The following is a 21,925-nucleotide window of genomic DNA, read 5'->3' on the forward strand; positions in this document are numbered from 1 at the left end:
ATCTATTTTGTTTATCCTCCAGTGACCTGTTGGCTGCAATTAGTCTTTACAGTCCTGATTCGCTGTGGTTTTCTTCATATCCTTTAATACCTGTTGCTTCAAAATAACTATATTTTTGCTTTGAACACTCCCATAAACTTTGCATCTTGAGCAAAAGAGGAGGAGGATCGGGAAGAAGGAGCAGAGGCAGTGGATCGGATGGTTTGAATCTGAATGAAAAAGAAATTCATTAACTCCTTTCATTTTTTGCTAAAGGCAAGACAGGCGGCAGCAAGATGGAGAATTTATGGAGATGGTTAATACTGAAATAAGGAAGGTGAGTTTATTCTTGCTTTCAAAGATGTACTTGAGCTGAGGGAGGTTTTGGTACAGGGAGTGAGGGCTACGATCACCAGATTTGAGTACTAAGTCAATTGAGCAGATCAACTCAGCACCTGTAAAACCCAAGTAAGCAAAGATGGGGATCATAACGAGAAACTAACGGGTGAGGAGAGAGTAGGTGCAAATATATCACAAGTGGGGATAAGAGAGTGATTAAGCAAGATGGTGGCTGCAATGTATTCTGGTCAACTGACAGCTGAAGGCTAGGAAGTTGGGAGTCAGAAAATACAGTAGGTTCGAATTATCAGATTATGCCCTTGTTCTTTTTCCCCTACTGAAGGCAAGAGTCTTTCCCTTTGTGATGTTAAAGACCTAAATCAATTTATCTTAAACTGTCTTTTTTACCGATAATTACCCAGTATATATACTATCCTCATAATGTAGACTCTTCCTTCCAGGTTCAAGTTAGACTTTCTCAAGCACTGTACCCTTCCTAAGATGGGAATCCAAAGAAAATCCAAGACTTCAGGTGCAGTCCAAGGAGAGCTTTGGATAACTATAGTCACGATTTTAAACTTTTATTTGCAAACCTCCTTTGTGCTGAAACTTTTGTTCTAAGGAAGATGATGCAGGGTTGCAATGTGACTGATAGCTGTGGTGGTGGTGAGGGAGTTGAGAGAACATGCAATATTCCTATTCTGCAGGAAATGCCTCATACTTGTCAACTTTATCAGCATTCTGCCTCCAGTGAGTGATATTCTTTCGCCAGCGAACATTTTCTTGGCTTCCATACGGGCTCCTCTCTACAACAAATTGGAGAATATTTAATTTTGATCAACTGTCTCTAAACCAAAAAAAATCAAACATGTTCATTTAAAATACAATCAAATTGATTAACTCACCTGAATAGTGTACTGGGTTCAATGATGACTAAGATTCTGCTAGTTTGAAAGAAGGTGTATGATGTAAACTGCTGTTCGTAAACTGGATGCCAAAAACTGGGCCACAGAACCAATTAAGCAATTCTGCTCTTTTTGACATGCACCACACAATGGAGACCACAGCTGGAGTTTGATAAGATGCTGGCACAACAGAAAGTACTGATATTTAACTTTTTAATAATATCTCATGTACTAACTGATGGTCTCTCTCTGATGAAGGGTCTAGGCCCGAAACGTCAGCTTTTGTGCTCCTGAGATGCTGCTTGGCCTGCTGTGTTCATCCAGCCTCACATTTTATTATCTTGGGTCTCACTAATAGGCTGTTCCATTCATTCAAAGATGTGACACTGCAGCTTGAACATCTGCTGGAACCAGCTACTTGAATTTTAATAAAGGTCTGAATAAAGAGATAGAACAGTTCATTCTGGCTTCATTTAACCAGAAAATGAGAATGAACTGGGATCGAGTGGGAATGTGCACTGATTGGCATACATTTGACATTGATGTACCATCAACTTCTCTGCTCCCTCCCCAGTGGCAGATGGTTAAGTTGTTGAAGTAGTAAGCAATTTGTGAGGTTGTAGGATATTTCCCCTCAGTTGGGTTCTGCAGTTAGTCTCAGTGCATCTGTGATCCAGAATGGAAAATCAGTTGGTGTGTTCCATGGCGACCAGTGACTATTACTTGGAGGGGATGGATGCAGGCACTGAGCAAAGCATGTTGACTGTCCAGTCTCACATGAGCAACAGCCACTTAAGCATGGCACAGAACAACAGCCTGTACCTGCAGCACTTCACTGCATCCAGAATCAGATGGGACAAGGTAATGGATTGGTTTAAAGTCCAAACGTAATAAAACAATGTTTTGGCACAAAATGACTAGTCCGCCACACGCAGGCAAAGGTAATGAGTGAATGCTTAAAATGCTTATTAATGGGAGAGAATTTAAACAGAGTTTTACTTACCTCGACTCCGGCGCACCATCTCTTGCCGAGCTCCTACGGTGCCAAGTATGGCCTCTTCCAGTCGTGCTTTCATATCCTGGGATTTCTTAAATGTCAGGCTGTTAATCCGCTCAAAAGACTTCTTACCCTGAAATCAACAGATCAGAAGCATTCAGTTAAGGGACTTGCTGAGATTGTTTTGCTTTTGTGGCAACTTGCCTTGCATTATTTGGAGAAATGCAGTTGCATCTTCTGTGGCAACAGACAAGTAGACAGGGAGTTGCATTTTCTTACTACATCAGCCTATCAGCATGCTAACAGTAATTCTCCTATAGAGTCATCCCTCCTATGAATGCAGCAAAACAGACACAATTCACTAAATCTTACAGCAAAGTGATTGTTGACAATGTACATAACTTTTAATTCTATTTCAAGAGAATTTTATGATCACATAATTAAATATTGTTCAGAAAACACAGCCAAAATGTTAATAGGATGGCAAACATGTCTCATGCCAGATCCAACTGGGAGGCTTCCCCACCCAATAAAGTAAAAGGATGACTAAAGGCTCAATTACTTTATTAAGAAACATATACTGTAAAACAAAGCAAAGATGAAAATGGACAAGATATGGATAGATACATGAGTAGATAATGATAGATAATGATCCTAAGCCTAGGGGCCACAGGAAACAAAGGCCAAGATATTTGGCACAGGTTATCCTGATCAACACGGGGTTCGGGGGGTGATGGGGAGAACACACGCCAGGCAGATGCACCTCAAAATCCCTAAAGTGCCTGGCAGAAAGCAGTCATGGAGTAACCAGAAAGAAGTTGTCCCTGTAAATAGAATGGAAGTAAATAGTGAAGAACTGTTCCTCCAAACAGAGTTGTTCTCTCCCATGTTTGCCGCCAATAGACTCTCTAAAGTCAGTGCTGGCATTAAAAGAATTGCTTGTGAACATCTTTAGCCGTGGCCAGGTCAGGGAGCTGGGAGGGGTGGGGGTGCAAGGACAGCCTAGAGCCACCATTGGCAGGAACACTGGGGCCTTTTGATGAGGCTGGAAGGGTTTTTTAGGGATGCCCAAGTTGTGCCTGTTGGGTCCTGGATGGCAGCATCAGCCGAGGAGGGCAGGGGCAGGTGGAGGAAGCAGGAAGGATAGAAGAGTCAGCTTTGGGCAGGGTGAAGCGGTGATAATAAATACAACATGCATCTTTATACACTGCAAATCAGAATTTGGCAGTGGAAACTGAGGGCCAATACTGAAATTGAACTGCAGCCGCAGACACCTGCTCACACATCACAGGCCCCACATCCCCACTCTTCTGCATGCTTACTTTATATTCGAAGCAGGATATGCAGAGGTTTAGCAAGTCTAACAGTCTGTTTAACTGGAAAACTGACAAGTCAGTGAACCACTTCTGTAGGATCCCTTCATCCGCATTCTTCAGGACCCACAGGAAACAGATGAGAAGGATGCGACTTGAATCAGCTGACAAGGTGGAATACTGCCGGCTGGACTACAAAGACAGAGAAACTTACATTAGAAGTCATCCAACTGCAGCATCTATTACACCTAAGAATTCAGTAGTACCGGATACAGTCGGCAAATGGTACAGACTGTTTTTAGAAAGGGTAGTAATTCAGTATCATGGAGTTTTTACAGCATGGAAAGACACCCTTTGGCCCATCATTAAAAATCCATTTCTACTCCCATTTTACAGCACTTGCCCTGTAGCTTTATATATTACTGTGTTTAACATGCTCAGCTAAATAACTCTCAAATGTCTTTAGGGTTCGTGACACTATCACCCTTTCAATCTGTGGACTCCTGATACCCTCAACTCTTTGGGTGAATTTTCTTTTCCCCTGAAATTTCCCCTCAACCTCCTGCTCCCTAATTTAAAACTGGCTACCTACCCAACTAGCAAGTGGAAACATCTCCCCCCACCCAGCTACACTGTCTATGCCTCTCAGAATTCTGTATGTTTTCATCAGATCCCACCTCATTTAACACTGGAGATCAGAGAATTTGGCTAAGATAGAAAATGTTGTCAATTAAAACAACTCCTTTCACCTGCACCCAAGCAAAAATTAGCTGAAACCAATTTTTAGTGTATGATGTACTGGTAATATTCTGCTTGTGCTCTGCTAATACTGTAGATTGTTACCATGATTTGGACGTTTCCACTGTACCATGGCCCAGTGGATTTCCAATCTTACCTCCCTTCATGAGAATGGAGGACAAAGAACAACATGAATGAGTAAAATCATTCAATCACATATCAGCCTGAAACAAAACCGAAACTCCCCCCAACACCCATTACAGAACTGATTCCAAGTGTTTAACTTAGCTACCTTTACATTCGGTGCATCAATCATCTGGATCCTGATAAATTGGTTCAAAAAATTCTCTTTGTCCCCATTTTCAGCACTGACTTTTATAATGCAACCAAACAGAACGTTCACAATCACACTGCTACAGCGGATTGATGACTTGCCAGCTTGCACAGTCGAGATGGGATATTCAAACAGGAAAATGTTTTCAGGAGGTCTGACATTTTCTACTTGTGTCAGAAAACATCGGACTCAATCTTCATATATATATGAATGTTGCAAAACTAATACTATGTTAAATCTGATTCCAATTGCACAATGGATAAACATACCGGGACAAAGACAATTGAAGTAGGGATACCTGATTCAGCTATGATTACAATCTGCAACGGTCAATTTGTCTGAGAAACACCAAGTACTTGACTCACTAAGAGGCTGCCTCGTACTGCCTGTATGTATTTAACATGCTCATCAAGCAGAAACAAAAACAAAAACAAAAACAAATTCAGTGGAAACAAACTCATCCAGCTGTGTACCAATACTGATTGATGTCCTACCATAACTGGAAGCTGGAATGGGGAGCTTCTGTTTGGGTGAGGTACAGGCGACCCTGCTATTGCCATGGCAATTGTCTGACTGATCATGCTGCTGTTCTCAGTATCCACTTCATCCATTGCTGAGGCAGTGAGCCGGCCCTTCTGGTTACCATTTTCTGCCGGGAAAGTGAATTTGCTTTAGAAATTTATGCAGATCGTAAGTCAGTCTTTGTCAGTTTGTCAGGATATAACATGAATGGATAGTAATCTCCACTATTACAGACACTGTTCACAAACATACAATCACCACCTTTTCATCACTGATTGTAACCTTTTTAGTTTTTAATTCAACCTCAAGCCTCATTTTTTTCCCCCTCATTCAGGCTTTTTGAAGGCTGTAATCCTTTAGATTTCTTCCTAATTTCCCTGATGCTCACACTCTTGCTCCAATAAGGATTTCTTATTCCAGGTTTGTCTGTCCCCGATATATCTCATTTTCCTCTACAACCTTGCCCCACTGTATTTGCATAATCTCCTCCAGCACCACTACCAGCAAAAAATTCTGTAGTTAGCACTGTGGGCCTCTTGTATATTCATGATATTCTGCCATGCACCACTGGCGGCTGTGTCTTCGACTGCTTAGACCTTAAACCGTTCTGCCTCTCTCCTCCTTGAATAGACTGATTAAAATTGCTCTCTTTGACCAGTTGTTTAGTTTTGTTTTAAACTTTGTCAAAGATTGATTTTGTACAGCAAGTTAAAAGAATTTATATAAATGCAAGCTATCCTTGTGGCTCTGAATGTTTTATGGCAAGATCCATGCCTTCTCTAAACAGTGGAGCGGATCAAATTCACACAATACTGTGTTCTCAAATATATTACTCTCTGAACTTTTGTTAACCTAGATCCTCTATGATGTTGTGAAACTGTAAAGTGCTTTCCTACCTGTAAAGTCGTACAGCTGTGGCAGGGTGTCCATAACAATGCCGATTAGAGGCAAATACAGCTTAGCAACGTGGGCTTTCACCTCGCAATCAGTGTACCGAGGGTCTGCATCATGGCTGCACATTAGGTTATGGATTGCACCAATTGCTTTTTTATGCAGAAAGAACAATCTGGAAAAATAAAGCGTATACACGTAAAGGTTAACCTAGCCATAGACTGCAATAGTGAACCTGCTGATGGTCCACCAGTGTTGTCACAAATACTGGGCATTGCCTTCATAGAGCCTCCGTCTGAACCACGACAAGTAGCTGACGTAAAAACAGTTGTAATTACACAGTAATCTGTAATCACATAGTACCTTGTTACGTTGTTATGTCTGCAAAACTAACGTGTGTCAATAGTATTCCACAAAGACAGAAACGTTCTGTAATCTTTATGGAATTATCTGGTTCAGCTTGACAGCAGTAAACCACAACACACCATTTCGCAGGTATTACTGCCCACTGCAATCATTGGCACACGATGACTCGGTGATAAATTCTTTGTGGCACTCAATTTGAGAGTAGACCTTTGTTCATTTGGCACAATAACATTACATCTAGTGATGCTGGCAAGTTTACATTTAATTACTGTTTTCTTAAATTTCTCTGGATGTCCCAATGGGTTTCATATACTACAATTACTTTGAAGTGCAGTTTTAGTTTAATGGCCAAACAACTGTCGTTTTGCCAGTGTTTAGATGCCACATGTATAAACAAAGAAAAGTTTTTTTAAAAAAAAGGCTCGACTGTAGGATGAGTTTAAGGTATACAGCAAGACTTGTAAGCGAAGTACTTTGGGGTCTCCTGGGAGAAGTTATAAGACACTACACAGATGCAAGTTCTCTGTCAAAATTACTAATACAGCACAGTAAAGGAAAACCTGTGCTCCACTGATGGGTTAGTAAACCACTTACTTCACTTCTTTTCACTCAGAGGCTGGAGTGACTCAAATATGCTCCTTCCTCAATATTTTCATCACTTTTCCCAATGGTTTTGACAGTTCTACTGAAAGCTACAGAGGTATTAAGGATCCTCCAGTGTTGTGCTCAACAGTTTATAGCTCCCAATGAGGCTCAAGAACCAATAGCAATTTTGGAGCTTTCAAAGCATGCTCAATACTCAGCCAATGCTCACACACTGAGGTTTTTAGACAGTGATTGGGGATGCATTTCTGAGCCTCTATTGGTCTCTGCTTTGGCATAAATACACCCATGTACCAAAAGGGGCACTCGTCTGAATGTTTTACGCCACATAAATATCATTGCCTTCACTCTGTTTGATAAGCGAGAATGAGTAGCTTTTACCCTTCCACATCAGGTTCTAGGATCAAAGCTAGTTCAGTCAGCAGTAATCCCACAAGAAAGTGCTGCTGTCGAAAAGGCACAGACATTTCAAACATGTTGGCTATCTTCTGATCTTGAAGTAGTGTGGAAAAGCCTGAACTCTGCAGAATGAAGTAGAATTCCAGTCAGGTACAAGTCAAATATAGTTCATGAAGCATGTTCTCACATGATAACTTTACTTCCACATTTGTTTTGTTAGAAAATAATTTAGCCCCTTCTTAGCACTACTCCAAGAATGATTAATCATTTTTGAAATTATATTTTACGTTTATTGAGCAATTTATCACTAGTTGATTAACATGATGTGCAGATAACTTGGCTCTCAGAACTCAGCCAGCTGTATCTCAGAAGCAGCCTACAACATCCACTTGCCATCTTATCCATCGGACCAAAATCTCAAGCCCACCACGAATGCTCATGCCAGCCAAGATGGGTTCACAGCATAGTTTAGCAAGTTGAAACTGTTGTGCCAATGACTATTATCTACAAATGTCCCTCAGAAGTGTAGGACACATAGCTCACAGGCAACAAACCTGAGAATTCAACCAAGGGAGGAGGAATGACCCAAGGATCAACAGTGGATTAATGCGTGGCAAAGGAACTTATCGTCTGTGCTGCTTTTAAGATAGGGTATTCACAGTTTTTCAATACGGACTTATCCAGGAGTAGTACTAATAAATCACATACAATTATCTCAAAGACACAATAGCTTAAATATTAAGCTGGGTCAGTGAGGATCAAGATATCTTCACTGAAGGTCCGAGATTCACATCATTGTACTGGGTTTGCTGACTTCAGCTGAACAATTGGCCCTGGGTTAAATTGAAAAAAAGCAATTAGTGTTCCCCTCATTAAAGCTACTCAGTGGCCCCCTTCTCAAAACTACTGCTATGGGCATCAGGAAAGGACAGGGTCAGCCAAAGAACCTGCCTGAACGACGGTCCTGGCATCTCAGTGAAAAACTGCTAATGAAGCGAGGTGGGAGCTAGCTATTACCAAAACAGTTATGCACAACTTGAAAATGGGTGCTTTTTTACGAAGTTTCTGGATCCTGATCTAACAGCAGCACAGGTAGACATCTGTGAACACATTGTTAGCAGAGATGGGAAGAAAATTAAAAGGAACAATGATGTCTTTGGAAAATGCAAAGTAATCATTATTAAAAATTAATCTGCCAGCTTCAGCTAAAGTAAAAAGAAAAGCCTAAACTACTGACAGATTTTTAAATGTGATTTACAGTTTTTCAGTTACATCTCTATCTTCTAGCAATGTCAATACAACCAATTATAACCCATTCCCAAATTATACCTGAAAGAAGCTCTGCATTTGTTTAATACGTTGAAGACCATGGAAAATATAACATAGGAGGAGGCCATTCAACTTATGCTTGCCGTTTGAAAGAGACATCCAATTAGTCCCAAATGCCACTGCTCTTTCCTTCAGCTCTGCAAACTTTCTCCTTCATTGATTTATTCAAGTCCATCTTGAGAATTATTACTGAATCGGTTTCTATCATCCTGCCAACCAGTGAATCTCCAATCATGATAATTTGCAGGGTAAAATAAATTCTCGCACTGACTGTGGTTCTTTTGCCATTTACCTTAAAATTGTATTAGAAATTCTTATTGGTGCCACACCACTCAATCTTACCTGGGAGGTGGCTGAGGAGACTGATGGGGATGGGGATGCAGGAGGTGACAGGGTGCTGCATGGGAGATTTAGCGTGACGTAGTGTTCATGACAGCATATAATGCGAATGAAGTCCAGTCGTAGAGCAATGAGGGCATTTGGGTTCTGTGAACTCTGCAGTTTATTATTGACCTTTAGAAAGGAAAAGGGCAAGAAAAAATACAGATAGCATTAACTCAAACCTGAAATAACATTGATACCGAGCTACTCCAAGGTACAAAACTCCCCGCACCTCATCATTACTGACATAGAAGCATAGAATTTTACAATACAAAAGGTTATTCAACCCATCATGTCTTTACCCAGCTCATCCCATTCTCCAGCCCTCTAAATTCATGACTTTCAAACAAATATCCAGTTCCGTTTTGAAACCTCCTATGGAATCAGCCTTTACTACTCTCCCAGGCAGTGCATTCCAAGTCCTAACAACACTCTGACTAAAGAAGGTTCTCATCTCGCTCTTAGCTCTCTTGCTGATAAATCCAAAGTTGTGCCCCAAGTTACTGATATACCAACCAGTGGAAACAGAATATTCTTTGTTTCCCATCGAAACTGTTCATAATTTCAAACACTTCAGTGAAGCCACTTCTTAATCTTCTCTGCTGCAAAGAGAAGCATCCCAATTTCTCTAATGTTTCCTGGCATCTAAAATCCTTCATTCTTGGTACTTTTTTAGATTCCCTACAGTTGGAAACAGGCCCTTCGGCCCAACAAGTCCACACTGCCCCTTGCAGCATCCCACCCAGACCCCCATCCCCCTATAACCCACACACTCCTGAACACTACGGGCAATTTTTAACATGGCCAATCCATCTAGCCTGCACATCTTTTGGACTGTGGGATGAAACCAGAGCACCTGGAGGAAACCCATGCAGACACGGGGAGTATGTGTAAACTCTGCACAGACAGTCGCCTGAGGCCGGAATCGAGCCTGGGTCCCTGGCGCTGTGAGGCTGCAGTGCTAACCGCTGAGCCACCGCGCCGCTCTGCATTCTCATAAATCTCCTTTACACTTTCTCCCCGGCTTTAACATTCTTCCTTAAATAAGGTGCCCAGAACTGAATACAATACTCCAAATGTGGCCTGAGCAATGATTTGTAGAGATTTAGCAGCAATTCCTTGCTTGTTTTTAGGCCTTTATTTATAAACCCAAAGATCCTATAAGCCTTCTAACAACTTTTTCAACTTGTACAATCATTGAATTATGTATATGAACCCCACAGTTCCTCTGCTCATCTCTGCTGAACACCCAAAGTTGTACCATTGAACCTGCATCGTTGCTCCATTTTTCTTCCACCAAAATGCATGACTTCACATTTTTCAGCATTGAATTGCATCTGTCAGGTGTCTGCCCATTTGGCCAACTTTGGCCTATTCTCTGAAGTAGGTCAGCATCATCCACAATTCACTCTTCTCCCTAGTTTAGTATCATTTGCTAATTTAGAGATTTTGCCATCAAAATGCATATGCAAATCATTTATACAAATCAGAAAAATGAAGGGTCCCAATACCAATCCCTGGGGAATACCACTTTCAATTCGTCTCCAATCTGAGAAATGCCCATTTATGCCTATCCTCATCTTTCCTATCTTTTAGCCAATTTCTAATCCATGCTGCCAGGTACCCATCAATCCGAAACATTTCTAATTTGCTACTCAACCACGCGGCACCATATCAAAAGCTTTCTGAAAGTTCAAATATATAACATCCACAGCACTACCCTCATTTACTGCTTGTGTCACTTCATCAAATAGCTTAATTAAATTGGTCAGACAAGACCTGCCCTTGACAGAGCCATGTTGACTGTCTAGTATTTTTCTCTAAATGTTCACTTATCTTGTTCCATATTATGGCTCCCATTAATTTTCCCATAAATGATGTCAAGCTAACAGGTTTGCAACTTCCTTGGTTATCCTTGGCCCCTCTCTTAAACAATGGCATCACGCTTGCAGTCTTCCAGTCTGGGATTAATCCTGTCTTCAGAGGGGCCTGGAAAATTTTTGTCAATGGCTCCGCAATTTGCTCCCTTACCTCTTCAATAATCTTGAATACATTAAGTTGACTGACATAGAATCAATTTACTTAAAATTAGATATTGCCAGACCATAGCTCAGTATTGATCAAAATCAGATCTCATTTTCCCTGTGACAGGAGTTCAATTTTTGGTCTGTACTACACATGGCAAGTTCAGGTCATGGTCAACTTCTAACAACCATTTGTTGAAAGAGGAGAGCAGAACCTTTACTCATGTTAGAATCATTCACAAAGTGAAATATTGCACGTGCACAGCTCCCAACACTACTTTCAATTCCAATGTTCATAAGTGGCTCTGTATATGCCCAAATAATTAGTGCCCTCTACCCATTTATCCTGACATTTAACTTAAACAATTACCAAAACAGAATGAAGAGAAAAGAATCATTTGTGATTTATTTGCTGTAGAATTGGAAATACATAGATTGACAAATGCTTGCTTTATAGAAGGTACAGTAAAGACAATTATTTCATGTGTTATCAGGTAGTGCCCTTTTTGTCTGTTATTCTGCTATTTCTACAATTTATTGATCGTGCCAAACATAGATTCAATATTAGCAGTGGAGAAATCCCTTGATGTCATTTGTCAATCAAGTTAGTTGTTATTGCACCTCCTTCACATTTTTGCCAAGTTTGGTCAACAACTTGGAAAATGTTGAATGGAGGGAAGAAAATGAAGTATAAAAGTTGATAATGGATTTGGAAACAGACAAATGTTTAAACAGAACTTCAAATGTTCCAATTCTCAAAAGAAAAGATCACTGTCTGAGCTATTAACCTTGGTTTCTCTCTGCCTAGATATTTACTGAGAAGCTGAGTGCTACCAGTATTTTCTATATATTTCAGATTTTCAGCATCCATCATGTTTTACATTTGAACTATAAATGAAATTGCCTGTCCATGCTGATATCCTCCAGCTCTGACATTTTTGCTTAAAAGCTCAGCATTCATGTACAGTCTGCACCAGAGTCAAATATTAAAGTCCAAATATTCTGGAGTGAAAACTGATTTTGTAGTGGACTTGGGACATTACTAAAACCTTCTGACTCTTGAGCAAATTTTAGTCTTGTCTGATGTTTAAATGTGCTTCCACCTCATGGGACATTAAAAAGTAATAGAAGTCTTCACTATACAGCAACTTCAGGTTTTTATGTTTCTCCATTTTCCAGTATGATACAGCAACCCCAAGTGTCAGATAAATGTAAATTCCCACCCAAGTAAAATCACCCAGAGATACACAGGTAAGCGGGTCTCTTGCATGCTATTTCAGAGGCAGAAACTCAGCTAGCAATTCCAACGGCTTTCGTAGTCAAGATAATACCTGTTTGTAGTACATGCGGATTAGGCTGAAAACATATCCTCGGTCCATCAGGGAGAGTAAATCATTCAGAAAGAATGCCAAGCTGGTATTCAACCGTTCCACTAATTCAATGTCCTGAAAAAGATGCCCGTACACACACAAGAGGAATATCAGAAATGTTCATGACACTAAATCCATTCACGGCATGAGAAGCTGTTTACTAATACAACAGCGCATAATATTCGGTGTAAGCTACAGTTAGAAATACATCAACACCCAAACAGTGTTGGAGAAATGTAACCACTCCCCTGCTCCATGGAGTTCAGTGACATGTTTGATTTGAGCAATATGTTACATTATGCTAAAAATGGTGCAACACTTACCTTGTGGAACCTGATGACAATGTCTGAAGTTATCATGCTGACTAAAGCTGTTATATCATCCACAAATCTCTCTGGGAATCTCATTTTCCTCGGGGCCTCAAACCTGTCTGAAAGGTGGAGATGATGGCCCATACTTTTTACCTATTTCAAATGTGTACAAAATCAACAAGTTAAAAAAAACTCGAAAACCATTGTCGTACAAGGGTAAACAGAAAGAGAATATAACTAAACATAACACTCACACTCATTAGTGAGCAGCCACAATGCATTACTCACAAAGTGTTAGAAAAGTCCTACATTCCTATGTAATAGGAGGTGTGATGCAATTTCCCACATGGTGAGATGCTTAATTTCACGCAGGACCAGAGGGAAAATGTTGACTGATGAGGCAGGCATATCCCCACAGGTGAAACATCAGATGTGAACAAAGTGAAAAATCTAATGCAAATGGAGCCATAAACTTAAGTACCAAAGCACAGCGTCATTGAACATGCGATGCAAGCCATTCAAACACTTCACCGAATTCCCAATCTCATCCATGGGAATAAGAAAGGCAGAATCAACAGGATTAAGCCATAACTGCAGTTTCCTGTCAGGAGACAATATTGACAGTTTGTTTAACTGCAGAGGGATTGATGACTGAGCCTATCTTATCTTCAGCTAATATTAACATAGGTTCACTTTCCAAGAGAGACTCATTGATTATCGACAGCAAGTAGGACGGATTATCCAAACCATAGTCCATGAGGTACTGGTGCTATTGTACTGGAGAGACCAGATGAAAGTCCAATATTTTCTAGTTTAACTTTTCCCACCATCTCAGCCAGCACTCTTGTTAGCAATGGTCTGAGTAATCATCCGTGCTGTCACTGGCAATAAAGGCAAGTCTAAATAGAAATGAACGAATTTAAATAGAAATCTTACACAACTGATCATTTTTCACAGAATTTAAGTATTTGTCTCTTTTGCTTTCTTTCATAATTTAAAAATAGCGAGTCACACTGATTTTGCATAGTTGAACTGCAGTGACATCAGGCAATAAAGCATAGAACAGGACAGCACATGAACAGACCATTTGGCCCACTATGTCTGTGATGACCATGATGCCATTCCGGACTAATCCCATCAGGCTGCACGCAGTCAGTCTTCTACTCCCTGCCTGTTCACATGTCTGTTTCATTGCCTCTTAAACGTTGCTATCACATTTGCTTCTTCCACTTCCCCTATCAATGTGTTCAGGCACGACCACTCTGTGTGTTTAAAAAAAACCTTTCCTCGCACTGAAATAACTCCACAGAGGCCAGAATCCCATCACCAAGTAACCCTTTATTTACATGTTAAGAGTTCTTAATACTGAGCCAGCTCCTTCAGAGGCAGGACTCAGAGTGAACAGAACCTCTAACAGTCATGTTTAGGGCTCGTTGATTTGCTGACATTAACAGTTCCTGTGGTTCAAGAGTTGGTGACAGTCCCAGTATAATGCAGTGAACCGACAGTCAGGGGCAGGCCCAGTGTAATGGGGTGATCGGACAATCTGTGACAGTCCCAGGGTAATGGGGGTGATCTGACAGTCACTGACAGTCCCAGTATAATGGGGTGGGGGGAATTCCAACAATTGGTGACAATCTCTGTGTGGTGGGGTGATCTGTCAGTCAAAACTGTCTCTGTATGATGTTTGTTGCACCATTCAGTTACAGTTCCTTTGTAATGGATTCTGTGTCAGACCCCATGTAATGGTTCGTTGTGCCAGTCAGTGACAGTCTCTATGTAATGGTATGTTGTATCAGACCCTGTGTAATGGTGTGATATGTCAGTCAGTATCAGACCTTGTGTTGGATCAGTTCATGACATTCAAAGGTAATGGTGAGATGCCTAAATTCAAGACCAGTACTATAGTCATGGGGAGGGACAGGGGCAGATGGTATGGGCAATTACAATGCTATTAGGCAAGAACCTCGGAGCATAAATTATGAACAGACGTTCTCAGGGAAATTCATGACAGAAATGTGGAGGCTGTTTAGGGAACACTTGCTATGAGTGCTTGACAGGTTTGTCCCACCGAGGAAAGGAAGGGATGGTAAGGCAAATAAACCTTGGATGACAAGACATGTGGAACATCCAGTCAAGAGAAAGAAGGAAGCTTACTTAAGGTTGAGGAAGCAAGGATCGGACAGAGCTCTAGGGGGTTACAAGGTAGCCAGGAAGGAACTGAAGAATGGACTTAGAAGAGCGAGGGAGATGTATGAAAAAGCCTCGGCAGGTGGGATTAAGGAAAACTTCATGGCATTCTATACTCATGTGAGGAACAAGAGGATGGCCAGAGTGAGGGTAGGGCCAATCAGGGATAATGGAGGGAACTTATTTGTAGAGTTGGAGGAGGTCCTTAATGAATACTTTGCTTCAGTGTTCATCAGTGAGAGGGACCTTGCAGTTTGTGAGGACTGGGTGAAACAGGCTGATATGCTCGAACAAGTTGATGTTACGAAGGAGGATGTGTTAGAAATTTTGAAAAACATGAGGACAGATAAACTCCCTGGGCCGATGGGATAAACCCAAGATTACTACAGGAAGCGAGGGAAGAGATTGTTGTGCCTTTGGTGATGATCTTTGCGTCCTCACTATCCACTGGAGCAGTACCAAATGATTGGAGGGTGGCAAATGTTATTCCCTTGTTCAAGAAAGGCAACTGGGGTAATCCTGGGAATTACAAACCAGCCAGTCTCAGTTCTGTGGTGAGTAAATTATTGGAGAGGATTCTGAGAGATAGTATTTATGACTATTTGGAAAAGCACAGTTTGATTGGAAATAGTCAGCATGGTTTTGAGAGGGAAAGGTCATGCCTCACAAGCCTTATTGAATTCTTTGAGGATGGGGCAAAACACATTGATGAAGGTATAGCAGTGGATGTGGTGTATATGAATTTTAGCAAAGCATTTGATAAAGTTCCCCATGGTTCATTCAGAAAGTAAGGAGGCAAGGGATCCAGGAAAATTTCGCTGTGTGAATACAGAACTGGCTGACAGAGGGTTGTAGTAGATGGAAAGTATTCAGCCTGGAGCTCAGTGACCAGTGGTGTTCCACAGGGCTCTGTTCTGGGATCCTTGCACTTTGTGATCTTTATAAATGAAGTGGATGAGGAAGTGGAAGGGTGGGTTAGTAAGTTTGCTGATGACAAAAGGTTGGAGGAGTTATGGACAGTGTGGAGGGCTGTTGTAGTTTGCAACATGACATTTACAGGATGCAGAGCTGGGCAAATAAGTGGCAGATGGAATTCAACCCGGAAAAAAGTGTTAAGTGATGCATTTTGGAAGGTTGAATTTGAATCCAGAATACAGGGTTAATGGCAGGATTCTTAGCAGTGTGGAGGAACAAAGGGATTTTGAGGTCCACGTACATAGGTCCCTCAAAGTTGCCACCCAAGTTGATAGGGTTGTTAAGAAAGCGAATGGTGTGCTTGCTTTCATTTGCAGGGGAACTGAGTTGAAGAACTGAGACGTTATGCTGCAGCTCTATAAAACTCTGGTTAGACCACACTTGGAATATTGTGTTCAGTTCTGGTCGCCTCTTTATAGGAAAGATGTAGAAGCTTTAGAGAGGCTGCCGAGGAGTTTTACTAGGATGCAGCCTGGACTGGACGGCAAGTCTTATGAGGAAAGTTTGAGAGCGCTAGGGCTTTTCTCATTGGAGCGAAGGAGGATGAGAGGTGACTTGATAGACGTATAGAAGATGTTGACAGGCATAGATAGGGTGGGTAGCCAGAGACTTTTTCCCAGGACGGAAATGACTATTATGAGGAGGCATAATTTTAAGGTGATTGGAGGAAGGTATGGGGAAGATGTCAGAGGTAGGTTCTTTACACAGAGAGTGGTGGGTGCGTGGAATGTTCTGCCGGCAGCAGTAGTGGAGTCAGATACGTTAGAGACATTTTAACGACTCTCGGATAGGCACATGGATGGTAGTAAAACGTAGGGTGTGCAGAGTAGTTTGATCTTAGAGTAGGATAATAGGTTGGCATAACACTGTGGGGCCGAAGGGCCTGTATTGTGCTGTACTGTTCTATGTTCTATAAGAAAGGCTTGTTAATAATTTCTCATTAGGAACTGATCCAAACACTCACTGAGCGGAGAGATAATCCCCAAAAAGTTAACAATCTATTTTTGCCCTGGTCAGATTCTGATACACTCATCTCCTATTTTTAGTACAGGTGGGATGTTTCTGAATAATAATGATTCTGACTAAACCACTGCAATTTTCTCGTAAAGCAGGCTGTTTGCAGAATTAGAAACACTCAAATGTTCTTGAATAGCTGCTTATATATTAAGCTTTCAGTCATAATTTTCTGCCCCACTTCAAGTTAATCGAGTGAACTAGTGTGGCGCAGAAATACTGAAACATCACAAGTGCTTACCATAAGCTGGAAGAAAAACCAAGCCTGCTGTAAAGCTGCCTCTCGCACATTTGTGTTGCTGACAACCCACTGTAAAGCGAGCTCTTCATGGAGCAACTGCATAATACAACACAATAGTTAACAAAACAAAGAGATCATTTGAACATATTACATTCATTCTTTATTTTTTAGTAAAAGCAGGATGTTAACTCAGATTAAGGACAAATCTAAAACAGTCTTAGAAACGTTGGAATGTTAACCAACTCTTCTCCAATCTGCACAGTTCCCTCGCTGAGTTTACTTGCACCACTTTAGCCTTTCCAAGCTTAAATGGGACAAATTAATTTACACACAGCTCCATCTCAACAGTAGAATAACATGTCATTTACTATAACAACATTCAGCTGCATCATTTGATTTCATGTGAAAAATAGCAGATGTGCAAATATGTTTTGCATTTATTTTAAATGAATATTGGGAGGGTTCACCACTGAGCTGACTGAGGCACCTATGCGAGCACTGCTGGAAAATGATGCCCCAATGGTGTAGGAAATTCCTTTATCAAATATACATACATCTCTTCAACCTTGCATCTTAATGTATCACCAACTACTGATAATGAATAGATGCACCATAAAATAGAAGCTCACTTGGATTCACAATATGGCTGATTAAATTAAATGTAAATACATTTTTCCAGTAAATCTGAATCTGAATTTCTGTCTATCATTAAGGAATCTATGGAGTCTTGTTGGAGATGTGCTGCAGGCAACCCAACAATTATCTCCCTAAAATACTGTGTTCGCCTCAAGAGGCTCAAGCTTGAGATAAATTTTGATCATTATTTCAATTCTACCCTTTGAAGCTGGTGGCTTGTTAGTTTAACAAATGAGTGGATGGTCTATTATCTGACAGCTTTGCTATTTTTTCTTCAGAAGCAGTTCAAAAGTGAGACAATTCGGTGCTGCTATAGGAGCACAGGAGTGATGTGGAATCCAGCAGGAGACTGGAGAGCTCAGAGGGCTTACTCCATCAAAACTGCTCCCTGTTTCAGATCTGTATCAGCTCTGCATTATAGTAGTTCAAAATCAAAATACCTCCACAATGGTAATCTTAAATTTGGTGGGTATATCATCCTTCCCTAGGCACAGATCTATAACAGGCCGAAAACTCCAAAAACATTCGAACAATCATTTGGAAAGTGCAGGGTAACCATTTGCTAAGTATTCTGCTTAGAAATCACCACCATCTTAGACCTCACTATACAAGGATACTCTTCACTTCCCCAAACTACTGTAAACCATAGAATTAATTGGCTACCTTTTTTGTTGAAAATCTTGGGTGACTGTACTGTGAATGATTGAAGCCTTCCATATAAGATGACATGCGGTTGGGACTCCGCTCAGCTGCCTGTGAAATGAGGGACAGGTGCAAGATGGTGTAGAACAGGTATTAGTGGATGGGGAAAAAAATGAGATGGTGAGTAAAAGGTAAACAGTCAGCATGGAACAGGAATGAAGGATGGAGATAACCCAGGCCTTGTGTTCGATTTCCTGCTGGCTTACTGCCAACAGAAGGCCCTTTTAAACTAATAGTGCATTCAGAAATACAGCAGCTACTGAACTATGTCATAAGGCTTTGAAAGTCAACCATGACTGTATGTTATTTAGAAATGACACCACAGTCACATTTGTGCATTCTTTCCATTCTAACCTAACATTTCAGAAACTGGGAATTCTGATTAGAAACATTTTGTCAGGGCATTGCCAAATGTGGATTGTGAGCCTGTTTGCTTTAAGACTTGTAAGGGCGAGTGTTTGAGCAAATGATGTATCACAGAATGATGCCAAGGCAAGATTGGTTGTTGTAAAATTGCACCAGATTGGCCTCAACAGACAGACAGAAAAGAACTGGTTTAGGGTTGGAATCAGAGCACCCATCAACTATCGGTGGAATGGATGGAATGAAAATAAAATGAATGAATCAGACATGATTTGGACTGCATTTGTTTGTCCAAGTAGAAAGTGGGAAAATGAGAAAGCAGTCTATGTGTAGGTTGGTGAAGATGCTTCGATGAATGCTTCAAGACGAAAACACCATTTCTGCACCTGCTTTAGATCACAGCTGGAATTGGGATGGTTTCTCCGCAAGACAGCCTTTGGCCCACCGGGAGCGTAAGCAGAATTAACCCAGGAGTGAGAGCGATCGATCCCCTGGCAGATAAGGAGGCAGGACAAGGAGGAAACACAAAAGTAAAAACAAGAGTCTAGATACAACAGTTATTCACAGTGAGAAGAGAGCGTTGCCAGCAGGGATATCACAATACACATTCCAGCATAGATGTACGTCACATATTAGCAAGGTTTACTTTGAATTTGTCCTAGAATGTTTTGCCTTTGTCTCTCCTGATTCAACTTATGTGGAGTGATTTTCAATATAATAAACCACTGTAAATGAGCACTGATGACAAAATAAATAAAAACAGAAAAGGCTAGAAAAGCTCAGCAGGTCTGGCAGCATCTGTGGAGAGAAAGCAGAGTTAACATTTCAGCTAGACTGATCCTTCTTCAGAACTGATACTGACAGACCTGCTGAATTTTCCAACAATTCCTATTTTTGTTTCTGATTTACAGCATCTGCAGATCTTTCAGTTTTTACTAATGCCAACATCCCAGCTACAAACCTGAATGAAAATACAGGCTTTCTAACTGTCAAAGTTAGACAATTGGGAGTGCTGAACAGATAAGAATAGATCCTGCCAGATATATTGCATTTAAAGCTTTATTTCTCAATTTAAAGGGAAAATATTTTTGGAATAGAATAGTTACTAAGACAAGCAGTTACTAAGACAAGCAGATACAAAGATTAACCCGATTGCCCTATCCTCTTCCAGTATTGCTCAGTCTTTCTGCAGAGTAGGGAGACATAACTATCTTTAACTAATTTAGGCTGCCCATTTCGATGTATATGTGAAATTGACCTTAGTTTGGGTGAAAACAGATGCCCTGATTTCGCTCCTAATTTAATTTTTAATGTGTCCTCTGGGAATTATCCCCATAATGGCCATGGTGAACTTAGCTAGAAACATTGCGTCAATTCCCCTTTAATTTGGATTAAAGATTTCATTTAATTTTGTAATGAACTGCTGCAGAGCCAAATAACTTCAATCTAAGAAGGCAACAATATTGGAAGAATGCACATTAAAAATACCACCGGAGGCTGTAGTCAACTTAATCAGTAACAGAGGTTTCAGTTTGCTGCTCGGTTAGAATGTAAATCTAATTTATCAAGAATGTTAACACTTAGTGCATTGAGCCAATGGTTCTTCAGCCTCTGACTTTCCCATTCTAGGTTTCAGTAGTCCAAATGTCTTTACTTGTCTACTTGAACAATCGAAAACTAAAATAAAAAATTTACTTCCAATATTAGTCAAGGTGTTCTGGTGCTATTTCTCCCTGCCAGCCATTCATTCAGGGTGCTCATTTAAGATTTCAGTACCTGATGAGTGTTTTCCACTTGAGATTTCCATCAATAAACTAGAACTCGCCTCAACAAAATCTGGATCCAAATGACTTTTTGTGGACAGGATTGAAATAAAAGGCAAATTTTCTAATTATTTTAAATCTTTATCGAAATACATACCGTAAGATTATTTTTAAATAAAGTTGACTGTTCCTTGAAAAGGAATGCTAAGAAGTGTGGGCTGTGGAGAGGAGGATAGGATTAGACAAGATACCTTGTGTTAAGGGAAATGCTATACGCTTGATGGACCAAACAGCCCATTTCGGTGCTGTGATATGCTATGAATTAAATCACAAAATTTTGATCATGAAATTCAAAGATAAATGGTCAATAAGAAACTAACTTCTCATTTTCATCTAAACCCCAAATCAAGACCACGTTTTAAATGTAAACTGATAATGGTTGTACATCACAGGACAGGTAATGCCTTATTGTGATATCTCTCATTCCCAATGCAGTCAATGTATCAAGGCTCAGACATCTTTCCACATGTGAACAACAACAATGCCGTCAGTAATTAGGCCACATTGATTTTTAAATCAGCAATCACATACTGGCTCAATTAAACATAATGAATGCACTAGCAATTTTAACTTTTAAGCCTTGAAAGTTGACAGCTAAGGAAAGAAAAGTCAGAATTAAGTATAATTTGCAGAGTTTATTATCCCCTTCAGCGCTGACTCAAGTAAGGAATTTTCCCTTTTTGGAGATGAATTTATTCAGGTGCAGTTTATCGCAACAACACACTGGGGGATAGAGTGCACTGGCTTCACTTAATAAGCAAAAGCTAGAATCCAACTTCCAGCCTGCAAAACTCCAGAAGATTAAGACAAATAGTACACTCAGCTTGGTGCACTGCTGCCTTTTAATCATACACAATTTATGGGATCATAATATTGTTTGGTTTCCATTAATATAATATACAATTTTAGTCTAGACGCTTTCGTTTTTACTATCAGTGCAGCGCAAGTGCCTGCAACACCTTCTTAAAGAGTTGATGCTTGAAAAGGCATATGAAGTTACACATGACATCAAAATTGCAGAAACACAATTTAATACACTTGTACATTTTCTCATAAGAACAGTTAAAGAAAAGTGATAATTCACCTCAACCAATGAACTGCTGCAGAGCCAAATAGCATCCGGAACAATCTGATCTATCCCATTATTAGCTCAATATATTACCAATTTACTGATCTCTCC

The 21,925-nt window shown here is 40.5% G+C and overlaps 1 protein-coding gene across 5 annotated transcripts in view; it reads right to left on the reverse strand.

Annotated features, from left to right (window-relative positions):
* The window catches only part of LOC125447376 (dedicator of cytokinesis protein 7-like), a 157,660-nt gene that overhangs the window by 35,455 nt on the left and 100,280 nt on the right, over positions 1-21,925 (reverse strand). For 3 of the 5 annotated variants that reach the window (XM_059640021.1, XM_059640020.1, XM_048521697.2), the window contains exons 23-34: positions 19,309-19,413; positions 18,521-18,610; positions 17,222-17,317; positions 12,814-12,954; positions 12,452-12,565; positions 9,058-9,228; positions 7,369-7,508; positions 6,024-6,193; positions 5,100-5,254; positions 3,543-3,725; positions 2,227-2,353; positions 1,040-1,124 (exon numbers count right to left, since the gene is read on the reverse strand). In XM_059640021.1, coding sequence (XP_059496004.1) covers positions 1,040-1,124; positions 2,227-2,353; positions 3,543-3,725; positions 5,100-5,254; positions 6,024-6,193; positions 7,369-7,508; positions 9,058-9,228; positions 12,452-12,565; positions 12,814-12,954; positions 17,222-17,317; positions 18,521-18,610; positions 19,309-19,413 — 1,577 coding nt within the window. The remainder of the gene's footprint in view (positions 1-1,039; positions 1,125-2,226; positions 2,354-3,542; positions 3,726-5,099; positions 5,255-6,023; positions 6,194-7,368; positions 7,509-9,057; positions 9,229-12,451; positions 12,566-12,813; positions 12,955-17,221; positions 17,318-18,520; positions 18,611-19,308; positions 19,414-21,925) is intronic. The other 2 variants (XM_048521700.2, XM_048521699.2) reach the window with 1 other exon arrangement.

This window comes from Stegostoma tigrinum, chromosome 35 (genome assembly GCF_030684315.1).
Source record: "Stegostoma tigrinum isolate sSteTig4 chromosome 35, sSteTig4.hap1, whole genome shotgun sequence".
NCBI classification, from domain to species: Eukaryota; Metazoa; Chordata; class Chondrichthyes; order Orectolobiformes; family Stegostomatidae; genus Stegostoma; species Stegostoma tigrinum.